Source organism: Brachyhypopomus gauderio, chromosome 6 (genome assembly GCF_052324685.1).
Source record: "Brachyhypopomus gauderio isolate BG-103 chromosome 6, BGAUD_0.2, whole genome shotgun sequence".
In the NCBI taxonomy this organism is placed as follows: domain Eukaryota; kingdom Metazoa; phylum Chordata; class Actinopteri; order Gymnotiformes; family Hypopomidae; genus Brachyhypopomus; species Brachyhypopomus gauderio.
The window spans coordinates 11,146,405-11,171,223 of record NC_135216.1 but is presented as its reverse complement, the minus strand read 5'-3'; the positions used below and the strand labels follow the sequence as shown (position 1 = coordinate 11,171,223).

The following is a 24,819-nucleotide window of genomic DNA, read 5'->3' as shown; positions in this document are numbered from 1 at the left end:
GCCAATCGTATTTATCGCCATCTGACATTAAACGAGGTGTGCGAGAGCCTCTGCTCTTAGTTTCCATGAAGGGTTTATACTAACAAGAAGACTTAGAGTGAGTCATACTACTTACAGTATAAGCCACATCAGCTGAATTGATTGGCTGAGGTGGGGGTGCTGGTGATAGGCCTGTGGTGAAGATGGGAAGAGTGAATGTGTCAGCAGGTGCTTTCATAACCGAGGGATCGTAACAAAATGCTCATATTCTGACACCCAGATGGCCTGGTTGATTAAACACCAAAAATGCCAAAAATATACATGGTCCCATCACTGAACCCTGAAGTCCTGCCAAAGCTGAAACAGTTTAACAGATATTCCCTCATATTTTTTTAATTTTTCATTTCCATTCTCATTCTTGTTGCTCTTGACAGTATTTACATTGTGATTTATATGTGTCCAACCTTCCACAACACAGCTCCTATGACTTTAGCATTGTATCCATCACCAACACACAGTGTTCTTTCCTTACAACACAGCGCTCTTTGTTGATATTCTGTACAAGTTTTGACCCTGTCACCAAGGTCTTCTGTCTCTTTCCTACGTGTTGGATCGTGTGACCTGAGCGTGTGTATGACTGTCTCAAGGCATCGTTCAACATTCAGCTCTTCAGCTTCATGTGTTACTCCATAAATGTCTCAGCTCTTCTGATTTACCCACTGATTCACTCACTTTAGTTTAGAGATTCTTTTAGAGAAATTCACTTCTTTAGAGATTCACTTGGGACAGTAGCCGTGAGCAGCAATGATCCAAACCGTCTGTTTGGATTTATTTGACATTTTCACTATACTGATGACTTTTTCCCTCCATTTAAAGCCAATTTTAAAGAATGGCCTGTAGATGCCTTGGCTTTACAAACACTGTATGAACAAATTACATATGCAGGATGTCCAAAACTCCATAAGGATATTTTTCCACATATATATAATGCATGACATTTCAACACTGAGAGTGTAGTTAAAGGTGGACTTTCTTTTGCCTCCTACATTGCCGTCCCTGTCTCCTTTCCCCACAGTTGATTCCCCCACGGAATTGATCAGTGATGTCTGTTAAAGCATTAATGCTGTGGGTATGTGTTACATATACAAACCAGGACAGTGAAGCAAGCCGAATAGCCACGCACAGTGATCTCACTCCTAAAAAAGCCTCCAGACCGGAAAAAAGCACCCCAGGAGGGGGCAAAGCCCAATGAAACAAAGGTGACGCAATGGTTTATTGCTGCATTATCAACCCTTAAGCCCAGAGACATGCTTGAATTAGCCTGAATCAGCACAGTGCGCTGGGCTCTCAGACGGGACGGGCACACGTTTGACAATGAAGGTCCTACAGCAGAGATCTATAACGCTCACAGATGAACGTGATATGAAGTTTCTGCACTCTTTTTTTCCCCCTGAATACTGTTTTTCTCCATCCTACGTGTTTGACAGCTGTATGCTCGACCTAAAGCACAACAGCAAACCCTAAATAAGACACCTCTCATTATAACTGCCACACGACAGTTCAAAGAGCATCATAATGTGCATCGGGATACAAAACAAAACATAATAAGCAGTAATGAATAGCTGAACTGGCTAGTTGTATGTGTGTAATTTTACCTCCCTGTAATTCCGCAGTAGCAAGAGGACGCCACTCGCGTCCTCGCACAAAAAAGTTGGAAGGAGGGTGTGCTCTAATTAAAAAAGCATTTACGAAGGAATCCACTTTCTGTCATCTCTCTGGTTCAGTCCAGTGTCTGTAATCTCCCTGCTCTGTCATACAGCAGTAAAGACCTTCTGCTTCTCACTCTATATTCGAAATGCCTCTGGATTGAAGGTTTACTGTGAAGGTGACGATGAGTGTCCTATATAAATGGTTACAATAAGTCCAGGAGCCGGAATGTCTCCGATACTCCTGGAAAGTATTCAGGTTTGCTTCCGAGCCCTCTGTAACCATTACCGGGACAATGCTCCATAACATTTACATAAGTCTGCAAAACCAATACTGCCAAGCTGTGCATGCCTTTCATTTCATGTGCAAGATGTTATGCTTGGCGGAAGCGAGGAAAAACGTTTTCTGCTCATCTGGTTAGGCTGGGAAGCTGCACAACAGGTTTTAAAGAATGACTCTTAAGACAGAACAGCATGGTCCCCCATAGTATGTCATCTCTGGCTGAAATATGGGCTTTGCACTTCCCACAACAATACTTCTATCTCTAGAGACACAAGAGAGTTAGGCACTTAGTGCCACACCAGACCCAGGGAGAAAGCAAAAACTACAAAACACCTTTATTATCTATACTCATTCACTCAGACAATACAAAACGATATCCGAACACGAATTATAGAGATGACAGCTAAGAAGCGGATGAATGTTACCTGTTAACCTCAAAACCAACACACCCTCGATTGTTCAATTAACACAACATGCAAACTCTATCTGTGCAAATGCCCACATCTACCAAGATTAAACAATCACTCTCTAAACAAGGCACTATTCTCATCAACTTGTCTTTCTTGTTGCTTTTGTGGGTTTTATTCAGTGTGACATGTGATGAGAGCCCAACTCCGGAACAGAAAAAGAGAGAGAGAGAGAGAGAAACAACAACCGCATCGCTGAATAGATTAGTCATTCCAGAGCAGACATGTTCCTTCATCAGTGATGTCATCCTTCCTGATAATTATGAGATGACCTGATGATAACCAGGCACATAATAAAAGACATTAAAGAACTGACACTTCCAGTCAGACTGCTATGTGGGAATTGCTGAACATCTAAAGGGCCTTAACAGTTTTATTTAGTGTCTTTTAAACCCCAAACTTACGAAAGCCCACATGTCTTCCATCAAAATCTTAAACACATATGGCCACACGAAAGTGACTGGATACAGGCATTGTGATCCCAATGACTTCCATGGCCTCAGATTCAGTCTTTAGCGGTTAGCTTACCTTTGGAGCAATCTTGATTGGTGTGAGTCTGTCTGATGATGCTGCCCTCTACAGTCCGTCCTCTCAGACTTCCTGACCGACTCTGGCCGTTACTAGCACTCCTCGTCCGCTTGCTGCCCTTAAACCAGCTGAAGGCCCGACCCAGGGACGAGCCACGCTTGTTCTTGCCCTTGCTAACCTTACTCTGCAGGGCCAAAATCTCAGTGATGTCCCTGGGCACCAGGTCCCCCATGGAGCTTCTCCTGGACATCGTTCAGGTGAGCGGCGATGGCCCCCCCAGACTTCCTCCAGTCTCCTCCCCCCGCTACGGCAGCCAAAGAGAGACAAAAAAGCACATGTGCATCAACTTGAAGTGGAAGTCCAAAAGGTTGACACATCACTGCTGCAGATTGAGATAACATTGTGGACCAACAGACAGAGTCACATGAAGTAAGAGAAATGGGAAAGCCAAAACATGCAGGAATGCAGCAGTTCTTGACAAGTGGCTACTCAGAGCTGCAGCAGAAACCACCTCACATTGAAAAGTGCAGCGTGCTCCTGTGTCTGCCGGTGAACACCCACGGCTCCACACAGGGCAGTGGTTGTGAGGGTTAAACCGGAGCCCCAGTTCCCTGTTTGATTCAGGTGATGGCAGGTCCTAGTCCAGCCTATTTCTAGCATTCATGTGCAAATGCAGCCCTCTCTGTGCTCCAAAAAAAATCTTCCCAGTAAGCCTCCTAATCTCATTCATGTCGTGAATACTGGAGGAAAAAAAAATGACTAGAGGGAAACAAAAGGGAAGCGAGGAGGGGAAGGACGAACTCCGTGCGGAGGAGAGAAACCCCTCCGGCTCCCCCTCACTGGGTCAGCACTTCACCAGGGAAAACTCCCAGTGCAGCCCTGGTTCTGGAGCGCTGGAGCTCAGGGTAGAGCTAGCGGCAAACTCTCCCGCTCTGCCCCTCTCGCACTCAGGGTAGAGATGCTGCTTTAAGAGAGTGTGGCTGCTCCACGTCTGTGGCTAGAAACCACCACTGTGTGCTTCAGAGGGGCAGAAAAGTGCTGACAGGATGAGTAATGCAGCCCTGGACAGCACCCGGGAAGAAAAGGCAATACACCCGGGGAATACAAACACCTACTTACACCTTAACACCTAGACACACACACACACACACACACACACACACAGAGGCTTCTAAAAAAGTTCATTCACAGATTGTTTTACTCACAGTTACATGAAACTCTATACACACACGTACCCCCAGCACACTACGGAGGGGCTCTGCCCGTCTGCTCTTGTCTGCGTTAGTTCCTCTCTTTCCCCGGTGTCCTCTGTCCTGCGCTGTGCTGTTTGTTCAGCTCAGCCGGGCTGACTGGACCTCCATGCTGTCCTCCGCCCCCTGTCTGCTAGTGCTCCAGCTCAACACTGGCCTCTGTTCAACTCTGCAGAGAGGAACTGCGACTCACGCATATTCCAGCCAGTGCTGTTTCACTCCCTCCCTCCCTCCCTCCCTCCCTCCTCTCTTTTCTTTTTCTCCCCTAGGTTTCTCTCCAGCCACACGCCCGCACCCAAAGTCGCTCTGCTCCACGGTGCCCTCACTCAACGCTGTCTCACACTGCGCTCTGTCTGTGCTCCACTCTCTCACTGCGCTCTGTCTGTGCTCCACTCTCTCACTGCGCTCTGTTTCCCCTGTTCTAGCTGCTAATCTTTTCATTTTGTGCTCTTCTTCCTGTCTCTTTGTGAGGGTTTGCTCTGATTTCTTGCTCAGTCTCTCCTTTGCTGAACATGGTTTGCTTTTCATTTTAGTGTAGTCATATATTTTAATACCAACAGGTGGCTGGTTCACAGTGTTATCATAGTTTTCCATCTCATTTCGGTTTTAGCAAAAGAATGTTAGGCTGAAAATCATTTAGAGGGAAACCAGCTCCTTTCTGAGCAGGAAGAACATACCCATGAGCAGTGACATGTCTCTTCCCATGAGGGAGAGTTCAATTTTCAGCACTGAAATACAAGCTGCAGCTTTTCACCTGACCTGACTGATGAACCAAGACCTAGTTACTGCTACACATGCGCGCAGGTGAACACACACACACACACACACACACACACACACACACACACTGTCACAAACACATGACAAAAGGGGGAGGACTGGGACAGCATAAAGACAAATACCTCCTCTCTCTCTATTTCACACTGGTCTTGAACTGCAAACCCACCAGATTGCATTCTACACCTAATAACAACAAGCGATGGCTACCAAATAATTTGTGTGTGGGGGCTGCCATGTTTGCTTCAGAGTGGGTAAATCTTTAACCGCCTCTTAGAAACTTTCCCTTGAACTCTCTTTGGTAGTACCAAATTAGCCATTTTCTACCATTAAGAGTGGAGAGAGGCCGTAAAGTGGAAGCTAAGAATAGTGCGGGCGTAGTGATGTCGCACCACAGGGGAGCCGGTGGCGGAGCAGCTGAAACAGAGTGTGTGTGGTTTCAGACTGCTGCACACTGGAGGGGACCACAGACATCCACGGTGGCCACAGGGCCCCGACTAACTCGCCCACTGTTTATCTTCCCCTGCTATTAATGGTGCGGTGTTTAATCTGTGGTATGTACGGTGCACACTGTAAGGTCCTATAAGTGATGTTTTAAGCCTGTAGTCTTGGAAACGTGACTAAGATGAAACAATGACTATGAGGGTACAGTGCCAAGTGTTAGCTTAAATTTATGAGTATTTGTATGTGTGTATGGTAAATCATATAGGAATGATGGATATAGGTATACTTAGTGCCCCCACCCCCGTTTCTGGGAATTATAGGTAACTATATGTTTCCCAGATTATCTGGTATGTGTAGTGCATGAGGAGTTCAGACTTTTAGAACACATATTTTATATCTCTGGTAAATCTCTCAAGAGTCTTTGTTCTTGGACATTCTTTATGTATTTTAAGCATAAAGATAAAATCCTATAAGAATAACAAGATGTAGAATTTTAGACAACCGTGCAAATTGAAATCTTCTGTTGAAGATTTCAGTAAGAGATTTAACCATAGTCCAGACGTTCTCAGTCCATCAAGCTAGACATTCATGATCCATGGGCAGTCCACTCTCGCCCATGTAACCTAGAGCTTCAGAGTTCAGGTGTATTTATTCAGCTCTATGAGGACTTGGGACAGAACAAAACTTGTCATGTCTCTCTGTTCTAGGCTTCCAGTCGATATGCATGGCTCTCTGGCCTATAGACTATGAGGTATTCCCAGTTACTGTTACTAGGTTACTGTTTGTGTCAGAAGCATAGAAATCCTTTTTTTTTCCTGTTGACTCAAACACAGATTTTTAAAATTGTTTTTATTGTACTCACATCATAATGTTAGACACGGCAGCTGCATCTAGTTACTAGGGGGTTGACCTGTTAACCCTGTTGTGAACAGAGCTATGTTGGACATTTGGTTAATGTATTTTCTATCATGTGATGTCAGAGGAAATGTAAGTGGTTTTAAAGCTAAACATAGATAAGGGAAATGTGTGGGCTGGCATACGTGTCTATGAAAATACAATATGCACTGTAAACAATGGAGGAGCTTTATTCAACATGCTTGAATGTTTAACTTTCCTTCGGCTTTCAAAAGCACAGATGGAGCTCTTCTGCTCATGGATTTGCTCTGGACCAGACAGAGTCCGGTAAATCAGTGTTATCTGGGGACCATTATCTAAGTCATTTTATCAGGGCTGCAAAGTAAGGATATGTCCTCACATGTAAGATATCCAATAAACAAGAGCAGATTTGGCCAGAACGATTCATATTAAAGCATCCAATCGAGACACAGAGATATATTTTCAGATATTCCATTTTTATGTTTTGTGTGTGCATGTGTGCATGTGCGCGCATGTGTGTGTGTGTGTGTGTGGATGTTTCAGTTTTTGCATGGTTATTCCAGTTGTGAGACTGACAATAAGAGATTGAAGAGAGAGAGAGAAAGTGTGAGAGAGTGAGAGGGGGAACGGTGAGAGGAGAGAAGCCATCTAACCAGGCGTTTGGAGAATGGGTGAGGTTAGAATGACTCACTCAAGCTCAGGAACTCTAAACAAACTGAGATGTTTAAATGCTGCTATAGCAACAATGACAAAAACAGTGATCCAGCTCTCTGTGCAAAAATGTAAGTATTTTTTTTCTGTGAAAGTATGGGCTTCACACAGCAGTGTTGTTTTGAGTGAAGTTGTGCATGGACATTAACCACCAGAACATCCTGAACCTGCAGACACTTTTTGATCTAACTACATAAGTTCTCTTCAAGTTCACCACATCAGTCCTCAGTAAACTATAAAAATGTAGACTTATTTTTTTTAGGCATTTAACTTTTTTACTTTCTGTCACCAAGCACAACATCCCATACAACAGAATCACCACAAGTTGTTCTTGAGCGTAGACTGTATATTTGCACTCTACCCAAGTAATCATCATTCCACAATGATAGCGACATTTTCAAAGTAAAAACAAATCCACAAAATGTGTCGACAAAATGTGTTTATGTAATTTCTAGAGCTCGGACAGTCTTTGTGACTACTACGAACATGTGACTACCAGCACATGTTACTCTGAAACGTCCTTCACTTGCCTACTGAAAATGCCCCAGGAGTGTCAGTGATGAGAGCTGAGGCAACAGGCTGGAAATCCCAGTGCGGGTGGGGCTGTGGCCCCCGTAACCCCTCTGCACTGTTCCACTGCCCCTCTCTTTGTCCACTACACACTGGACTTCCTTCTGCACCAATGAGCTGCTCCACTTATAACACGATCACACACGAACCCGAACAAACTCAAACACACAAATATGATCACACACAAAAACTCAAACAAACTCAAACACACCAACATGATCATGCACAAAAACTCAAACAAACTCAAACGTGCAAACATGATCACACACAAAAACTCAAACAAACATTATAACGCACACAAACTCAAACACATAAACATGATCACAGTCAAACTCAAACACTCAAAATCTCTGTATCGCACTGTTCAAAAGCATTGGAAATGTCATGTTTGATTTATTAGTACAGTAAATTTGAAAAAAAAATGGCAAAAACATGCCAAAATGGCTTCTTTTGACTAGTAGTGTCAAGAGGAAAATAACAGGATGCACCTCTATGTACCTGTACTTTCTGTTAGACTCACAAAACAAAACACAAAACAAAGCAAAATAAAAAAATGCTTACTTTTACTGTATAAATGTTTACTTGAATAAACGTTCTATTGTAATGGTGTATATATATGTAATATAAAATTGTGCATGTAAACAATTACTTAATGTTTAGATGAACGGTTTATAATTTCTCAGACGCTCAGTTTTGTATATATTTTGGTAAAGCGAGATTGCGGTAAGCCAGTAACATTCATACACTTGTATAACATCTTATGTCATTTGTTGCTTGGCATGGTGTGGTCAAAAGAACACAGTACCTCCACATGACCAATTCTCCACTCTGTCAGAAGCGTTTCAATTAAAGAGATTTCAAACCATGATGAACCTCTTTCATTTTGAGGTATCATGCCTCTCTCTCCAATAAGGCCTATGACGGGCCAAGTCTTTTTTTCTTATTCTGGACAGGTCTGTTTTATAGATACATTAAGAGATTTGCCTTTCCTTTGTCAGAAGCTGAAAGGATTCTACTACAAATTTCACTGTCATGCCCTCAGAACTCTCTGTAGTCAGTACAGCTTTAGATGCAGCTTTAATACATATATTAATCACAGCATTACTACTGACTTTTACCTGATATTGATACAATTCAACATTTTAGAATATAGGTGTGCCTTGTAAGGAATAAAGTGAATTTTAATTCCTTTGTGGTCTTGCACTACTTACAGTAGAGACTTTAGTTTTGTGAGAGAGCAAATAAAGCTGGAAACACGCCCACATCAGAGCTGTGTTAGACATGTTAGTTTAGCACAGGAACCAGCAGCTTTGGCCAAACTTTATCTACATATACACACTAAAGAATTACAAAATAGTCCTACCTGAATACTTTTTTATCCTTTAAACAGAAGAAACTGTTTGATTTTATCCCGGGTCACAGTAACACATCTGGATGGATCATCAAATTTAAAACGAATCCAGCAGTGCTGTCCATGTCTCTCCTCACTGAAACCTGTCTGTACAGAATGAGCACTTGTGAGCAGAACAGAACAGTAGACTCCAAATTTCCCCATCACGTCTGCAATATCAGCTAATGCCAGCCAGTGAACCAGACAGGCAGACAGACATAAACAAATCAAGAGATCTCCTGAAGGGAGTTTTAGTGCTTTGGAAAACAGCGATGATAATCACTGTAGAGAAACTGGAGTAAACATTAATGCATGAGACAGAGGAGAGGGTGAAGCTGTGGTTATGTAATTCATCCTGGGAACACTTAATGGAAACAACATGGAACATGGAGAAAAAGAAACAGAATACACAATTATTTCCTAATACAGTTAGAACACAGGTAAATTAATCACACCTCTCTCACACACACAGAATGTTGTTGTTGTTGTTGTTTTGCAGAGTGAGCTGTCTTTTGGACTGTTCAAACAAACAGACTTGTGATTTCTAAGTTTTCAGGGTAACAGGCACATGTCCAGGCATGGTGTTTGCCCCTCCTCTCTCTCTCTCTCTCACTCTCCCTCCCACTTTCCCTCTCTTTCCTTCCCTTTCCCTATCTCTCCCTCTTTCTCTCTCACCTCTCCGTCCTAGGGGCCTGCTGGGAAGCTGAATGTGCTAGAATTTCTCAACCTTGCTCCATTTGCACCACACAAAGGACCAGAAAAGGGAAAAGTGTTTTTACCCCCTGATCCTGAAAACTCGGGTATGGACGACTGCATTTTGTTGCCTGGAGTTCAGAGCCCTGTTGGCTTTGTTCCTGTCTCAAAATGGTTTAATTATGGCTCCCATCACGGGAGCTGTAGTATGCAGCCGAAGCCTATATGAATATCCCTGGTGAACTATGGTACAGATACGGGCACGATCACAGTCGTGAGCTCAGATTTCTATACTCAGATACCTTCTTTGGACTTGTATGTACATATAGCTATCACATAAATGCTCGCACGGGAGCTGTTTTTTCTCATCTTTGATATCCTTATTTTTGGATTCTTCGCTCATGAATGCTGGTGGCCTGAAAACGTCCTGCTTCAGAAACCTGGCCCAAAAGTTCTGAATCCTGCTCAGACGGCCCTTCCCTCTGTCCCTGATAGCAAAGCAGCCTCGTTTAGAAAACGTTTTGCAAATGAAAGAGACGCAAGAGTGCAGACTCTTGATTTTGATCGTATTATAACGTATCTGGATACCTCTTGCACCTGAATGGATGGAATAGGTGCATTGTGGTTTGTCATGCAGAAAAAAAATTAGCTTTGTCACACCTTGATTAGTAATCTGCTTATTTGTTTTTACTTGTGTTCTGAGAGCATGAGCTAGAACTCTTGGGATAGACCAAGTCTCCAAAGGGGAACCATCCTCCTCCAGTTGATAAACTAATACACACAGGAGCACTCTTTCTGGGTCAAGGTTGCATCAGCATCGGGAGAGAAAAGGGAGGAAGTTGAAAGAATCCACAGAGAGAAGAGACAGAGAGATCTGTTTGGAATTACTGGGCAACACGTGGTTAACAGAGCACAACGGAGACTCTGGCAGAACTAGTTCTAACAGCTTAACTAAAGGGAGCGAAGCAGAGGGCAGTGCAGTCTTGATGGCTTCCTGAGATATCAGCACGCGCATAATCTACTGTCACCAAACCTGTCTGAATGTATGAGAGTGGCACCAGCATCTCAGATGACTTTAAATTAATTTAATTTATCTAACAGGAAAATTTATTTCCAAACTTTAATGTGCAGGCATATAGTCTGTGTCTGCGTAGCAAACTCTGACTGGAAGGACATGAAAATGCTTTTGTCCCATGTGTAACTTTCATAATTCTAGGTAGTAATGGATAAGTAGCACATTGCAATCTAATTATAATACTCATAATAGGAAATAAGTTCACAAACACTAAGAAGCAACCCCAGCTGTGTGTGTTAGTAACAGGGTTTTGTAATCAAAATGGAATCTGACAGGCAGCCAATTGCAGTGTTGATAATTGGCCAAACCTTTTGGTCTGTGTAAGGACTCTAACTGCCGCATTATGGACTAACTGAAGCTTGGTTACACTTACTAGAACATCCATTTAGCATGAGACTACAGAAGAAGAATGAAAGCAAAAATGCACTAAATGACATTTCTTAACATGTGGTTAACTTCAAAGTTGTTTATGCAGCACCATGGGAAGCAACAGGCATTATAGCAGAGAAGTAGCTGAGAATCTCTGAGAATGAGCTGGGGGATCTAGGCATTTTCATAAGGTACAATCACACTGGAGATGGTTGGTAGGAGGACCATGCACAGGGATAACAGCGCTGGGCTCAACATTTTTTTCCCGTTAGAGTGAATTGAATATATCAGACCAAATGTGTGATGAACACCACAGATGACATTTGTCACATGTTGGATTCAAAGCTTTGTAAATATTAGAAAGGTAATTTGGTAAAATGGATATAATGGAAGATTCTTAAATACTTTGAATACATTGGATGATATTTTGAAAACCCCATCTTCCAAAGATTTATGACAATAGCATTTCAACCCCTATAATCAACACAAGAAAGACGAAAAGTGTTGCAGAGAGATGGCCACAGTAACAATAGGATTCGCGACATCATCCGGCTCAGGAACGGGAGAGTGGATGATGTCATCAACCCCGGGAACGGGGGACTGCCCTGCTGGTGAACACACAGAAACAGAACCCCCTTGGCCACGCCCACATTTCCTCCCACAGAGCTATGGGAAGGTCACTGAGGCCAAGCGAAGATCTGGGGCTACAGTCCACGCCAGAGTGGTTCAGAAACACAGTAACTAAAGTATGTTCACAGTAACTAAAGTATGTCCACAGCTATGGCAACATAAAACAGGCTGCATTCCCATGATTTTGTGGCAGTGATGAAGAATGACAGCGTGGTTAGTCAGTTTCGTCACGATAGCTGTGATGAACACCCCCCTCCCTTCCCCTTTCTGTCTGCTTTGGGGTCAGGGAGTGGCTGTCTGTAGACTGGAGTGAGCCACAGCTTTGTATGGTCCCGCTCAAATGTGGGATCAGTAATGATATACCTGCCTAACGGACTCTATTGTGGACCAATAAGAAAGGAGTCAGAGTGAAACATCTAAAAGTGAAATCTGATTCCAGACTCCACAAAAGCATTCGGCTTCTCACTGACATCATGTACGTTCTGTGTTTACTTCCTTGTCCTTGGTAACAAAGAAACTAAAACCATTCCAGCACCTTGCAATTTTTTTTATGTAAAAAGGTAAATGTAGATTTTTTTATTCAGAAACTCCACCATAATAAATGGCATTCTATCCAAATTTTTGGTCTTGTGTTCTAAGAACTAGTCCAAGATGGAGAGGTTTGGCCAGCCCAGTTGTTTGCAGTTGAGTGAGGCTGTCCTTCTCGCTCTTCTTGGCAGGGCTGTGGACCAGGGTTGTGCAATGAGATGGTCTGTTGCTTCAGCAGGGTGGTGGCCCTGTTTCCAGGTCTGATGGCCCACTGGGGGATCGTATGGCCCGGAGCGGAGCCAGAACCATTTGATTTTACCACTAACAGTACTTCACTACCAATTAAAAGGGAGGATAAACACTGAATGTCCCTTTTATTTAGCTAATTTAGCTAATGAGTTGGTTATTTGATTCAAAATGTTACCAAAATATTATTTGCATTTTGTTTGTTGAGCTAAAACAGCATGACAGAGAGAAGACGAGACAATTTGATTGCATTAATAAATGTACTGTCTCAAATGTTAAACAGGTAACATGAATCTCATTTTCCTGTACTTACTTTACATTAATTACGGACAGTAAACTTATGTCTTTAACTGTTACAGCACACATTTGTCCAAGGCTTTATTTCAGATTATTAAGATATATCAACATTATTTTAATAACCAAAATCAAAACAGTCATTGTACAATATACAACACAGCATCTTCAGCCAACTTCAGTTAGATTTGGTAATGCTTATGTTAAAGCTTAGGGAAATGAACCAAACATGAATCAAAGCTTCCAGCACGTAATGACCATGACGGACCTTTCCAAGAGTAACACAGGCCTGTAATTAGACACACACCTTACGCTCTGTTTGGTGCAGATTAATTAAGTTGGTGGGTGTCATTAACAGCCTGACTGACAGTTCCACTCTTTTCTGTTGAAGTCACATGCCATTCAAAAACATCTTCAAAACAAACGATCTTATGATGAAGAATGCTCAGGAGGCAGGTGGCATACTTCCTGACAGGCTTTCTTATCACCACTGTCGTTGCTGTTCATGCAGTTACAAGGTCACATTGTATCAAAGAATGTGATAATGTACTGTAGCATGCCTCCGTGGTTCTCTGAGGGTAATCTGTGCAAGCACATGGAGGGAAATTTAATTCTGCAAATCTGGTAAAAGATTTTTTGCTATTCAGATAAAATGTGATCTTTGAAAACCAAACCTGTTCCAGTGCATTCATGTAGACAAGGACCTTGTCGTCTCTAAATAGTGCTGAAACAAGAGATGGAAGATGAACAAGAGATGGAAAATTAGATGGCATGTAACCCTTCAGTTTTAATAGTACCCTGTTATGACCTGCTTGATATCTTGTTTTATATGTTTACTGATGAGTGCAGGACTTTTTTTTTCAGGTTCACGTGTCAAAACATAGGAGAGTGTATGCAGTGTTACACTACACAGATAATCTCACACCTGATCCAGCAAATGTGAATTTCTCATAATGAGACTTCAATTATGGGAACAGTTTCCTCATACTGTACCTCAAACCCAGCTGAGGTGACAACTGACTTCTCATAATGACAAAAAAATTGACACAAATGCTGGAAGCTATGGTTCTCTGAGTAAACTTCACTGACTCTGTTTTGATTAAAAAACTAAATCTTTCAGTGCTTTTGTCAGGATGTGAAATCAGCTCAGCTGTCACTCAGCACTGGGTTATTACACTCTTACAGTGGCTCTACATTCCAATGAGATTTTCATCACCTCGTCTTGAACAGTCATAGGCAGAGAGAGAGAGAGAGAGAGAGAGAGAGAGAGAGAGAGAGAGAGAGAGAGAGAGAGAGAGAGAGAGAGAGAGAGAGAGAGAGAGAGAATGTTCACTGATGTGAATACTAAGAGAGAAAAGCTAGAAGAGCCACACCAGTCCAGCACATGTACATCTCTGCACCTCTGAGATGCACTGACGTGGAGCAATGGAGGTCTTTGAGACCACCAGCAGACCTGCTGTGTAAGGCAGCACCCATTCACACCCATTCACACAAGGGTACATTCCTTAAGAAAATGAAAAGGTCCCTATATCTCAATTTCCATAGAAATGGCTGAAGAGAGGAGACACAAGGGCACTGGGAATTGGCCTGTGGACCACAGAGCCTACATAGTGTGTTTAGTTAAGTAAAGGCCTGAGCAATTATTAATGAACCCAGTAAACCACACACAATGCTATGTCTATTATTACTACTACTAGTAGTAGTAGTAGTAGTGGTAGTAGTAGTAGTAGTAATATTAGCAGTAGTAGTAGTAGTAGTAGCAGTAGTAGTAGTAGTAATAGTAGTAGTAGTAGTAATAGTAGTAGTAGTAGTAGTAGTAGTAATATTAGCAGTAGTAGTAGTAGCAGTAGTAGTAGCAGTAGTAGTAGTAGTAGTAATATTAGCAGTAGTAGTAGTAGTAGTAGTAGTAGCAGTCATAGTAACATGTTATAGAAAGTGACTATTTTTTTTCATAATCACAGCAATGTTGAGAAAGCAGAAGCACATTAGCGCCCTTTTGTGGTGAAATCAGGGAAGCACAGCTTGGATCAAAAGCAAATCTACCCTAACTGCCTTTTCCATTTGGTAACGTGCACAGTTAGTAGTCCTAGTACAATACTTCTTTAATTTTCAGAAACTATATGTTTAAGTCCTTAAGACCAGTTTAGGACCTTAAGAGACCAGCTGAGTTTCCAGACATGAGAATTAAGTTTCTAAAGATTAAAGAACTAATGTTCCTGAGCCAATAAATATTAGAATAAATATTACCGTGTCCACTTTGAGCTAAGGAACACTGTGGAACACTGTGTATCCAGGCCATAAAGCATTTGTGTATACTACAACCTCCATGAAAGTTCAAAATTGACACTGAAACTCCATCCAGTACATGCTATTTACAACCTAATTTATATCTCTGCTCACATAAAGCCTGACCATAAAACTGAAGTTTATTGCCAATTAAATGTAATATATAACACATAAACAAACTGAGATAATGACTTTTATGATAAACATAAATATTGCTGTTCTAAATATTTGTGTATACATTTTTTCATAAACATCAGCAGTATGTTAGTTTGCTGGTTTGCTGGTGTTCTGCATCTCTTCCTACATAAAAAGTGGCATATCCATAATCGTGGCCATAATTCACTTTAAATAAAATCTAAAGTACTGTTATGGCTACATAAAATAGAAAACTAAAGCCTCTGAAATGTTCTTGATATTCTTATTTAGCTCCTCAAATAAGAGCTTCATCATGTAATTGTACTTTCCTTTTATCCATATTAACTGTGATTTGTGATAAATTCTGGAGACCTCAAGCATTACCATAATATGGTGTAAAATCTTTACTGTATTGAACAATCAGAGAAATGCGGAGCTACTTCCCTAATCTTTCAAGTCTTCTCCGTGTACAGGCCATTCAGAGTGCAGTGTCTATTTACAGCCTCTGTGGCAATAAGCATGCACGAAGGGAATCTAACGCCATTGCTCCTGCTGCGAAACATAAACTCTGTCCACTTTGTCTTCATGGCTCTTCTGGCCTTCGTAGTTCTCAGCTTGTGTTTGACTTCAATCTCCCTTATTGTTGATAATAGCCAGGCTTTTAAGCCATGCAGGAATATAGGTCAGTGTTGTTTGGGATTGTTCTGGAGTGATGTCAGTGTTGTACATCTATCTCTCTGCATGATTCTCATTGGACACACTTTGCCACTCTTTTTTTACCTACATCTTTTGAATCCCATTTGATAGTTTTGCTTTGTCATGCACATTTCAGACCTCCACATTGTGATTTTGATTGGATAATACTAAGGATGATTTACATAAAACATGCCCTCTGGAGTCTCATTGGTTTATATCAGTCGGTTATTTCCCAGTGGCCATCTCTGGGACTTAGAGACAAAGTTGGGATCTATGTTTAACTGGTTCCCCTCCTACTGTTTATTAATAAATGTAAACAGATTCTAAGTTGCCTGGGTGACTCAGTGTGGTGTACCAGAGCCGGAGGAAAGACACCAGACAATCCCTGTCTCTCCTCTTCCTCACACCAGACAACCCCTGTCTCTCCTCTTCCTGACTTTTACGCAACTTGGATAATGTTCTAAGAGGAATCCTGTGAGTATTTAACTTTTTAACAAATATTTATATAAATATGTAAGACATTAAAGAATATTTTACAATAAAATACTTAACTTATTCCATAGCATTTAGCAGTATTGTGACTATCCTTTTATGATGTTTTTTAAAAGTCAGCCTGTTCTTCATAATCTACTACAACACCAACATAGAACATAAGAAGGAAGACAATGGAGTTAGGTGTACATTGAAGACATTCTACGTAGTATATGAGCATGAGCAGTTGTTCATTGTAGAGAGTATGGCGCTGCTGGAATGTGCCTTGCCTGAGCCCATCACCAACAGCTGCTCACGCTTACAGCCCACTGAGTCCGGCTGTAGTGCTCAACTCATTTATCGGGGACACAGTCCCCCAAACCATCTATGGTGTCATAGTCAGAGATGTTCGACTCTCTCTGCAATGGTGCACCAGAGAATATCACTGTTTTTTTATTGGAATTTTGGTTCACATCCCAGCTGTGTAATGTGTTGTTAGAGATTATGGACTGATGACATGCAGACCTCCTGAATGGGGAGGATAGCAGGGGGTTATCTGGGTGCTGATGTAGGAGTCCATTGGTTACATAGGGTAGTGTCTTCATTTAAAAATACTGTGAAATGCATGTGGCAGAAAGATTCATAGAAAGAATTTACTGTCCTCCAAAAGTCCTGCGTGTCTTGTGCAGAACAGAACCAGGACCTTAGCAGGCAACTGTAGTTAGAATAGCATGATGTCCACTTAATTATGAAAAATGATTTTGAGTTGCGCGCTTTGTTCCAGGCTATATTTGTATCTTTAAACGTATCATCAGTCAGCTGTTCATTAAGTCTGGGCAGCTGCTCCTGAATGACGCATTTGAAACTCCATTTGATTCCCCCAACATAACCACCTTCTCTGAGTACTACACGCCACGCAAGAACCTCACAGCCACAGTCTACTTCATATAAGCACAGACAATAAGGTTGTTTAGCAAGACTGGTTTTATGGTTTCCTGTTCCACCCATGCTTATTACTGGCAAAAATTAGTTTGCTCGCAAATATTGTACTCTGCCCGTTTTGTAATTAATTTTCACAGTGAGAGAAGATGACGGACAAAGACGCAGACTTTGTGCATGCTGGTGGATCTCTATCAGAGCCCAAGGAGAAACGTGAACCTTTATTTATTGAGGAAGATGATGAAGAAGACTTTGAAGACTGCTTGGAGGAGATTGAGGCTGCCCTTACATTTCCTAGCGATTCTATGACTTATACAGCACAAATCCAGGAATGTCTGCAAGCTGAATTCAATGGACTCATGAGGCAGATGTTGGCACAGCTGGACGACTTTGATGCCACCCATGAGACAAAATCTACTCCATCAACGTGTTTCCCAGAAAGTGAAGATGTGTCAATAAGACATGACTTCAAGGACACGGGTGAGTACGAAGGCTGCTTTGCAAAACCAAACGCATCCATAGCAGTAGACGAGACTGTAGGCAGCACTGTTGAAGCCAGGCCAGAGCTGTCTACAACCATGGAGATAGAGGAGCTTGGGAGAGCACTGGAGGACTGCATTAAGGAGGTGGGCTGCTTAGAGAGCAAAAGAGAAGAACTGGTGCAGGAGCTCCTGGAGCTGGAGAAGCCAATGTTGGAGGAGGTGGAGGCTTTGAGGGCTGAGGTGGGGAGCGCCCAGAACCTCCTGTCCAAGGCCAGGTTGGAGAGACAGGGCCTACAAGAGGAGGTGCGTGTCCTGAAACGCCGTTTGTTTGCTGCTGCCAGGGACTGTGCACAAAATCAGATGGCCTTGCTCATACAGCAGAAAGAAGTGGAGCAGTTCCACCAAGCACAGGTACTGTCAAACCTGAGAGGTAGGATGAGTTTCATTGTAAATTCTAACATTTATAACCATCACTAAGTGGTATTTAAATGAAGTATAGTGTACATACTGTGTTCTAAACATTTTGTGTCAACATTGAGTTTAATGCCGCATTTCCTTTATAAATATTCTTTGACTCAGGAAGAGATGCAGGCCTATATTGGGACCTTGACTGAGGAGATAGCCCAGCTTAATACTGAACATCAGAGCCGACTGAAAGTCCTGCAAAATCAGAAGGACAGCATTACTCAGGAGTCCAGCAAAGACATAACACGCTCATACCTGTCCCAGGGGCGACGGGCCTCTATTAACCTGCAGCAATACCTCCAGGAGGGCATCAAATCATTGGAGGAGTGGTACGAGCCCCGGCTGGTGGCCTTACTGAAGAGACGAGAGGCCAGTGCTGACGCTTTGAGCAAGTCCAGGGAACTGTGCCAGGAACTGAAGGCTCAGGTAGGACCCCTGATTGATGAAGAGAAGAAGCTGGCGCTACAGAGGACCCGTCTGGAGGAGCGCATGCATCTGATGGAGAAACAGAGAAAGGAGAATGTGGACCAGTACCGAGTATGTATCTGAGACTGCAGTCATTTGAACCAATCCTTACAATTGTTGTTGTTGACAATCAGACATTGGGTTCATGTTGCAAGTTGTAATGTGCCAAATGCATTTGCTTGTTTGTCCAGGAGACGATAGATCTTCTAGAGGAAAGTAGCAGAGAATTAAAAACTGAGCTTCAGATCCAAATAAATAAGATCAAAGAGATGGAGACACTGACGAACGGTTTGGCCAAGCAGCTATACTTCTATAGGCAAGTGCTACCTTACAAAACTGAACATTGCATGTACCAGCTAATACAAGGTGAATTGTTAAATACTTAAAATTTTAAGTAACCTCCCTATTGTTTTATAGAGAGAGCACAGAGGCACAACAGCAACAAGAGATCATACTGATGGAAGAGAAAACCTGATCAGTAAAGACTGATTTGCATTTTGCACATACAAATGTTTTCTTTAAAGTAGTTTTCTACAGTACGCTATATAATCACAGCTATTTTATTTTTATGTGAGCAATGCCTCATTATGCTACCAGATTATAAACATGCATGCAGATGCTTTGTACACACAAATAGCAGCCAGTGGGTGGCATGAAATACATGATGCGATCCCCTTCATGTCACTTTTCCAAGAAACATGGAGTAGACCATCCAAAATTTGTTAACTACCCACTTACACCACTCAGAATTCTCTAGGATGTACCTGCAGTGCTAGCAGTATGGTGAGTCAGACAGAAGAGCATGTGGCTTTTATACACAGCAGAGTGAGTGTATTGTGAGTGCTTGTGATTAACCTTCATAACCGTGAGGCGCGAGAGACACGAGAACAAGGACATATTTGGGCATCATGCTGAAACTCTCACATGCTGACAGAATGAGGCTGGGCAGGTTTAGATACGCAGCTATAAGATGGATGAAGCACTTTATTATTACCAGTATGAACATGAACATGTATTAAATAAACCAGGTATGTTGAGACACATGTTACAATCATGGTAATGGCTGAATCAGTTCAGTGAAAAAGTTTATTCTGAATTTTCTGTACAACAAGCATAGACAAAAAGGAGAAAGACACTGAAAAACCACAAAAGGATTTTACAATATTAAAGACATTAAACAGATGACATCACCAGACCATTACTAAGAGTACAAAATAAGAGTACACAAGTTTCCCTGTGGACCCCTGATGTGTTTGTGATGCATTTTGTAGACATGTAAAAAATAAATTTATCACTTATTAACAGCTACCATATTTATTACTGACAGCCACAATTTGACCATTGCAAGCAAGGACTCCAGGTACAAGCTTCTGCTGATCTTTTAGAACAGGAAAATAAAAAAATAAAAAATACTTAGAACATGGGGCTATGAGGGAAGCATTTTAAAAAGCAGGGGTTCAAAATGATAAGTTTACAATATTTTGATTAAATACTTTTTTAATCAAAATCAAAGGACAACCAATTTCTCTTACAAAAATACATGTTTTGTATATTTTTAAAGAAATATTTCCAAGTCAATTGTTGTCTTCAGGAAAAAAATGTAATCCTCACTCTGAGCACATGTGGTTGGCTGGTGATGTGACAGACAGTTCAGTTCCAGGAGATGGAGTAAAACATGATCATGTGGAGACAGTGAGCTGTGATGGAGGGTGACGCCCCATTCTTCTTCATCCCTGGACCTCAGCGTCCGCGGCTCCTTCAGGGTCCTCATCATTGTAGATGTTCTCTGCCTGAATAATACAAAATAATAAAAAGCCGTGAAAATTTAGAAACCTGTAAATACTGGTATCCTCACACATCTTGACCAAACTAGTATAGTGGAACAATTTTTTATTTGTTACTTTTAAGCTAGATATTAATTAATTATTATTAATGCATTATTAACTCATTATTATGGTTTAGTCTTAAGAGTGCATATATTCTGACAAAAGTAGCTTTAGTAGCTAAATGTTTTACACTAGCTTCAGCTTAGTACAAGGTTAATGGGCAGACTGTGTTTACTTACCATCTGCCAGACTTGCATGATGTTGTCCTCAGACACTGAGCAGATCACCCATGGCTCATTGGGGTTCCAGGAGAAGTCAGAGATCTTAGCCGTGTGCCCACCATGGATAAACTGACACAAAATAGGAAGGAAGTATTACATAGTTGAAAACAACTCAGGGAAATGTGTGAAGCTTCCAAGTAGAGGTATAATCAATTTTTCAACTTCTCACCAGTAATTCAGGAGGACCATCCTCTGCATCTTCTGGTGACTGTTCCTCGCCTATTTTACTGCAGAAAAATACAACAGGGATCAACAGACATTCTTAATAAAATTAATACAACTATAATTACTCTATTTCTGGCGACATTTAAGCGATGAGCACAAAAGCCAAGTCACCTGAGGTCCCAGACATTGAGTCGTCTGTCTGTTCCACTTGAGGCCAGTATGGTCTCATTATGAGGTGACCACTGAACCTGTAGCCAGAGGGGTTATGAACACACACTAAATTACAAAATGCTACTTTAACAGTTCAGCTGTTGTTCAACAGCTCATTTGGTGCTAGTTGTTTAACACCCTAGACAGGCATGTCTATACTGCTTTACTAAGCACCTCTGACATTATTACAAACAGCAAGACGATATTTAATTTTTTTCTGCACTAGCACCAGTAAGACTAAGTGAATCAGCTTCAGATGTCAATCATTAGGGGAAAAATTAACAGCTTACATTAGTAGCATACAGTGAATACAATCTCAATGAAATTTGTGACATCATAAGAAATCTGGATAATCTGGAACCTCCTGTAGGTAACATAACAGCAATACTTGTACCTGGAAGATTTCGTCTTTGTGTGACTCAAATGAGTGTAGCTTAAGCTTGAGATTCCTAAGGTCCCACAATGCAACAGTCTGAGAGAGACAAATGGAGAGTATAGTAAAGGTATAGAGACAGGAAGGGAAGTTGTTTATGATGTGAAGAGGAGTAACAAGTGCAATTTAACAGTGACATCTTGAGTTAAAGAGTTAAAGATGCTCTTTATGAGGGACAAGAGAAGGATGCTTTCAATTTGGTCATCACCTTGTCAGCAGAGCCAGTTGCCAGGATGAACTCGCTGTAAGGATTGAAGGACAGACAGTTGACCTCCGCGGTGTGGGCATCGACTGCATGACTGGGCTTGGATGTGTTGTTGGAACGTGTATCCCAGCTACAATGAGAACACAGTTGTCAGCTGGATCGAGTTGTTTCCACTTGTATACATATAAACCAACCCACGACAGGAACACACACACACACACACACACACACACACACACACACACACACACACACACACACACATATATATTCAGAAAAATGTTCACTTACATCATAAGCTTCTGGTCATCAGCCACAGATCCAAAGAGGGATTCATGAAGAAGATGCCAGGAAACATCTTCCACCACAGCAGTGTGACCAGTGAAAATGGTCTTGGCATCAACGATCTTTCCCTCCTTAGGCACCGTGCTGATGTCCCAGAGACAGATTGTCTGATGAAACACAAAGAAACTCATAAGACCATCACTTGTGAGCAATATCAATACAATCCAAATTTTGCTTGTATGAAGCCCTTCATAATAAAAGGTCAGAAAGGTCTTAAAAATGAAAATAAATAATAAAATAGATAAACAAACCTTTGTCCAGACTCCAGGCAACAGTGGCAAAGAAAACCAAGAGACATGCCTTTATGAACATACTAACAGATTAAGAAAGACAAATGTCATCATGTGTCTTACATGATCATCAGATGCACTCAAGAGGCAGCCGCTCAGGTTAGGGTTCCAAGAGAGGCCATAGCCCTCTTTCTGATGTCCCCTCAATCGTAAGTCAGGAGTGCACTCTCCAGATGGGTCTACAGGGAACAGGAATTGTACAAACACAGACAATGAGAAACTGATTTTACCTTCATCATCAAACACCCAGTCTTTTTATGAATGTTACTTTCACAAATAATGGACATTAATAAAAAGATTGCATAGGTAAGATTGCTCATACCAGGTTTGGATGGGTGCTTGGTGTAATCAAACACCAGCACATCGCTGGTGGGAGTCTTGGTAGCAATGATGCAGGGGTTCTGAGGCATGTAGCGGGCCCTGTTCACCTCTCCTTCATGGTTAATCTTAATCTCAATCTCTATTTTACCACTCACTGAGCCAAATCCACCAAATTCTGTGGGTGGGGAGTTCAAAAACATTTATAAGCTTCATATAAAAAGGAACAATAATCAACACAAAGGTTATAACAATTTTAAAATAGCTTATCACCATACCTATTAGATTAACCCATCTTACCTCCTTTCTCACTGTCATAATGTGAAGCATCAAACTGGGCATCATCGTTAGGCAGCTGAACACTAGCGATGACCAGGTGATTTTGCTCATCAGAGGTGTGGGTGCCAAGCACCAGTCGATGGACACTGTAATCCTTCCCTTCAGGCCTGGACAGCAAAGAGACAGCAATACTGCTTATTTCCACAGCATGCATGCAAGGAGCAAGACATTTATACTGTAATACTGTCCCAAGGAAAGACCTTCCCAACCACACATACAGTTAATTATAAATACAGTAAGAAATATTTCTATTCTAAGAGATTGTGCAGCACCCCTGAAGGCCCTGCCACCCACAGTGGACAGCCTAAATCTAGGGACAGGAAACAGTTCAGAAGCAGAGGACATTAATACACAAGGTGGAGAAAAGGTCAGTGATATACGAGGAAACAAGGCCATGGAGTAACTTAAAAGCAATCAAGAGAAATTTTAACTGGATGCGTTTAACTATAGGTAACGAGTGCAAGTGTTGGAAAATAGGAGAAATGTGTGCAGATTTAATAGTGGGAACAACTCTAGCTGCTGCATTTTGTAAATGTTGAAGAGGATGAAGAGCGTTGAAAAAGTTTGCCAAATAAGAGAGAATTACAATAGTTTAATCTAGAGGATTTTTTTTAGTTCGTTACTGCAGAGATGTTTGAAAAAAATCATGGTGATGTGAATGTGTTTTTTCTTTCTAATACCTGGTGACATCTGGCAACCACTGTGCAGTTAAGCTCGGCCACTCCAGCGCGTGGGTCATCACCAGGTCGTACAGAAAGGGGGTGTTCTTCTTCCATATCTTGTACTCTTCGTTTATCACCCTTTCTTCAACCGCGTCGTCGAAAGCAGCTGCAGCACAGAATGAAAGAAGAACCCAAGTCGGCTCGGTAACTAGCAAAACCCGTTTCATCTGAGAAACTACACGATCAGACGCTATCCGTCCATCTCCGTGTCCACAGCAGCGTTTCCCTCCATCATCACCTAGCTAGTTAGCCTCTGCATCAACACACTTAGTACCACAGTCCGAACAAGACTCGTGAATATACACTAGTTTGGATATAAAACACAGACATACATCAACAGCCCAGGCGCAGCTCTCCGGCCAGCGCACAAGACATCCAGCCACGACTAGCTTCATGCTAACTAGCTAACGTTAATTCATTTAACCGGCTGACGGCGGCTAACGACAGCTAGCTGGCTACATTATCAAGCCCGTAACCGAGTATAATTAACTATGTATAGGGACGTGTTTGACTGTACGCCGAATCTGTGTCAAGTGTCGGGACCAGCACGTTTAGTGGTTAATTTGAGGGCGGACGCCCGGAACACCGGGGCCGCGTTCAGCGAGGTGTGATGTTGGTAGTTAGCGCTATGGCGGGACGGGGCCTATTGATTTGATCTGAGGCTAACCAGCTAGCCAACGTTACGAAACCCGCCACAGTAGCCAAATAGTTTCGAGTTTCAAACAACCGCGCACGTAGTTTCCTGACCAAATAAACCCCAATTTACCTTCTTTGTCGGCCATGGCGAGTCCCTCAATGGCGGTAGCGCGTAGTACTTCCCAGTCGCTGGTTAATAAACACAAACTGCCAACATCTAGAACGGCGAGATGCTCTTTGTCTCGCGCCGGCGTGCACGTTCGCGCCAACTCCGGCAGGAACAGCAGTCGCGCG

At 42.1% G+C, this 24,819-nt stretch overlaps 3 protein-coding genes across 5 annotated transcripts in view; 1 reads left to right on the top strand and 2 right to left on the bottom strand.

Annotated features, from left to right (window-relative positions):
• The window catches only part of nhsl3 (NHS like 3), a 36,528-nt gene extending 27,025 nt beyond the window's left edge, over positions 1-9,503 (bottom strand). The window contains exons 1-3 of one of the 3 annotated variants that reach the window (XM_077008672.1): positions 9,437-9,503; positions 8,955-9,089; positions 2,964-3,267 (exon numbers count right to left, since the gene is read on the bottom strand). In XM_077008672.1, coding sequence (XP_076864787.1) covers positions 2,964-3,213 — 250 coding nt within the window. In that variant the 5' untranslated portion in view covers positions 3,214-3,267; positions 8,955-9,089; positions 9,437-9,503. Of the gene's footprint in view, positions 1-2,963; positions 3,268-3,479; positions 3,621-4,198; positions 4,421-8,954; positions 9,090-9,436 lie in introns of those variants that run through there. The other 2 variants (XM_077008671.1, XM_077008673.1) reach the window with 2 other exon arrangements.
• Positions 9,504-16,201: 6,698 nt separating this feature from the next.
• On the top strand, positions 16,202-20,338 carry sync (syncoilin, intermediate filament protein). Its single transcript, XM_077008666.1, has 5 exons — positions 16,202-16,407; positions 17,484-18,236; positions 18,405-18,827; positions 18,947-19,071; positions 19,173-20,338. Exons 2-5 carry the CDS (start codon positions 17,493-17,495, stop codon positions 19,228-19,230), a joined length of 1,350 nt encoding a protein of 449 aa, XP_076864781.1. The 5' UTR covers positions 16,202-16,407; positions 17,484-17,492; the 3' UTR covers positions 19,231-20,338.
• On the bottom strand, positions 19,812-24,811 carry rbbp4 (retinoblastoma binding protein 4). Its single transcript, XM_077008667.1, has 12 exons — positions 24,656-24,811; positions 23,848-23,995; positions 23,129-23,274; positions 22,833-23,006; positions 22,574-22,689; positions 22,167-22,327; positions 21,879-22,005; positions 21,632-21,709; positions 21,199-21,275; positions 21,032-21,089; positions 20,821-20,931; positions 19,812-20,545 (listed from the first exon to the last, which is right to left on the bottom strand). Exons 1-12 carry the CDS (start codon positions 24,669-24,671, stop codon positions 20,483-20,485), a joined length of 1,275 nt encoding a protein of 424 aa, XP_076864782.1. The 5' UTR covers positions 24,672-24,811; the 3' UTR covers positions 19,812-20,482.
• Between the last annotated feature and the right edge of the window lie 8 nt (positions 24,812-24,819).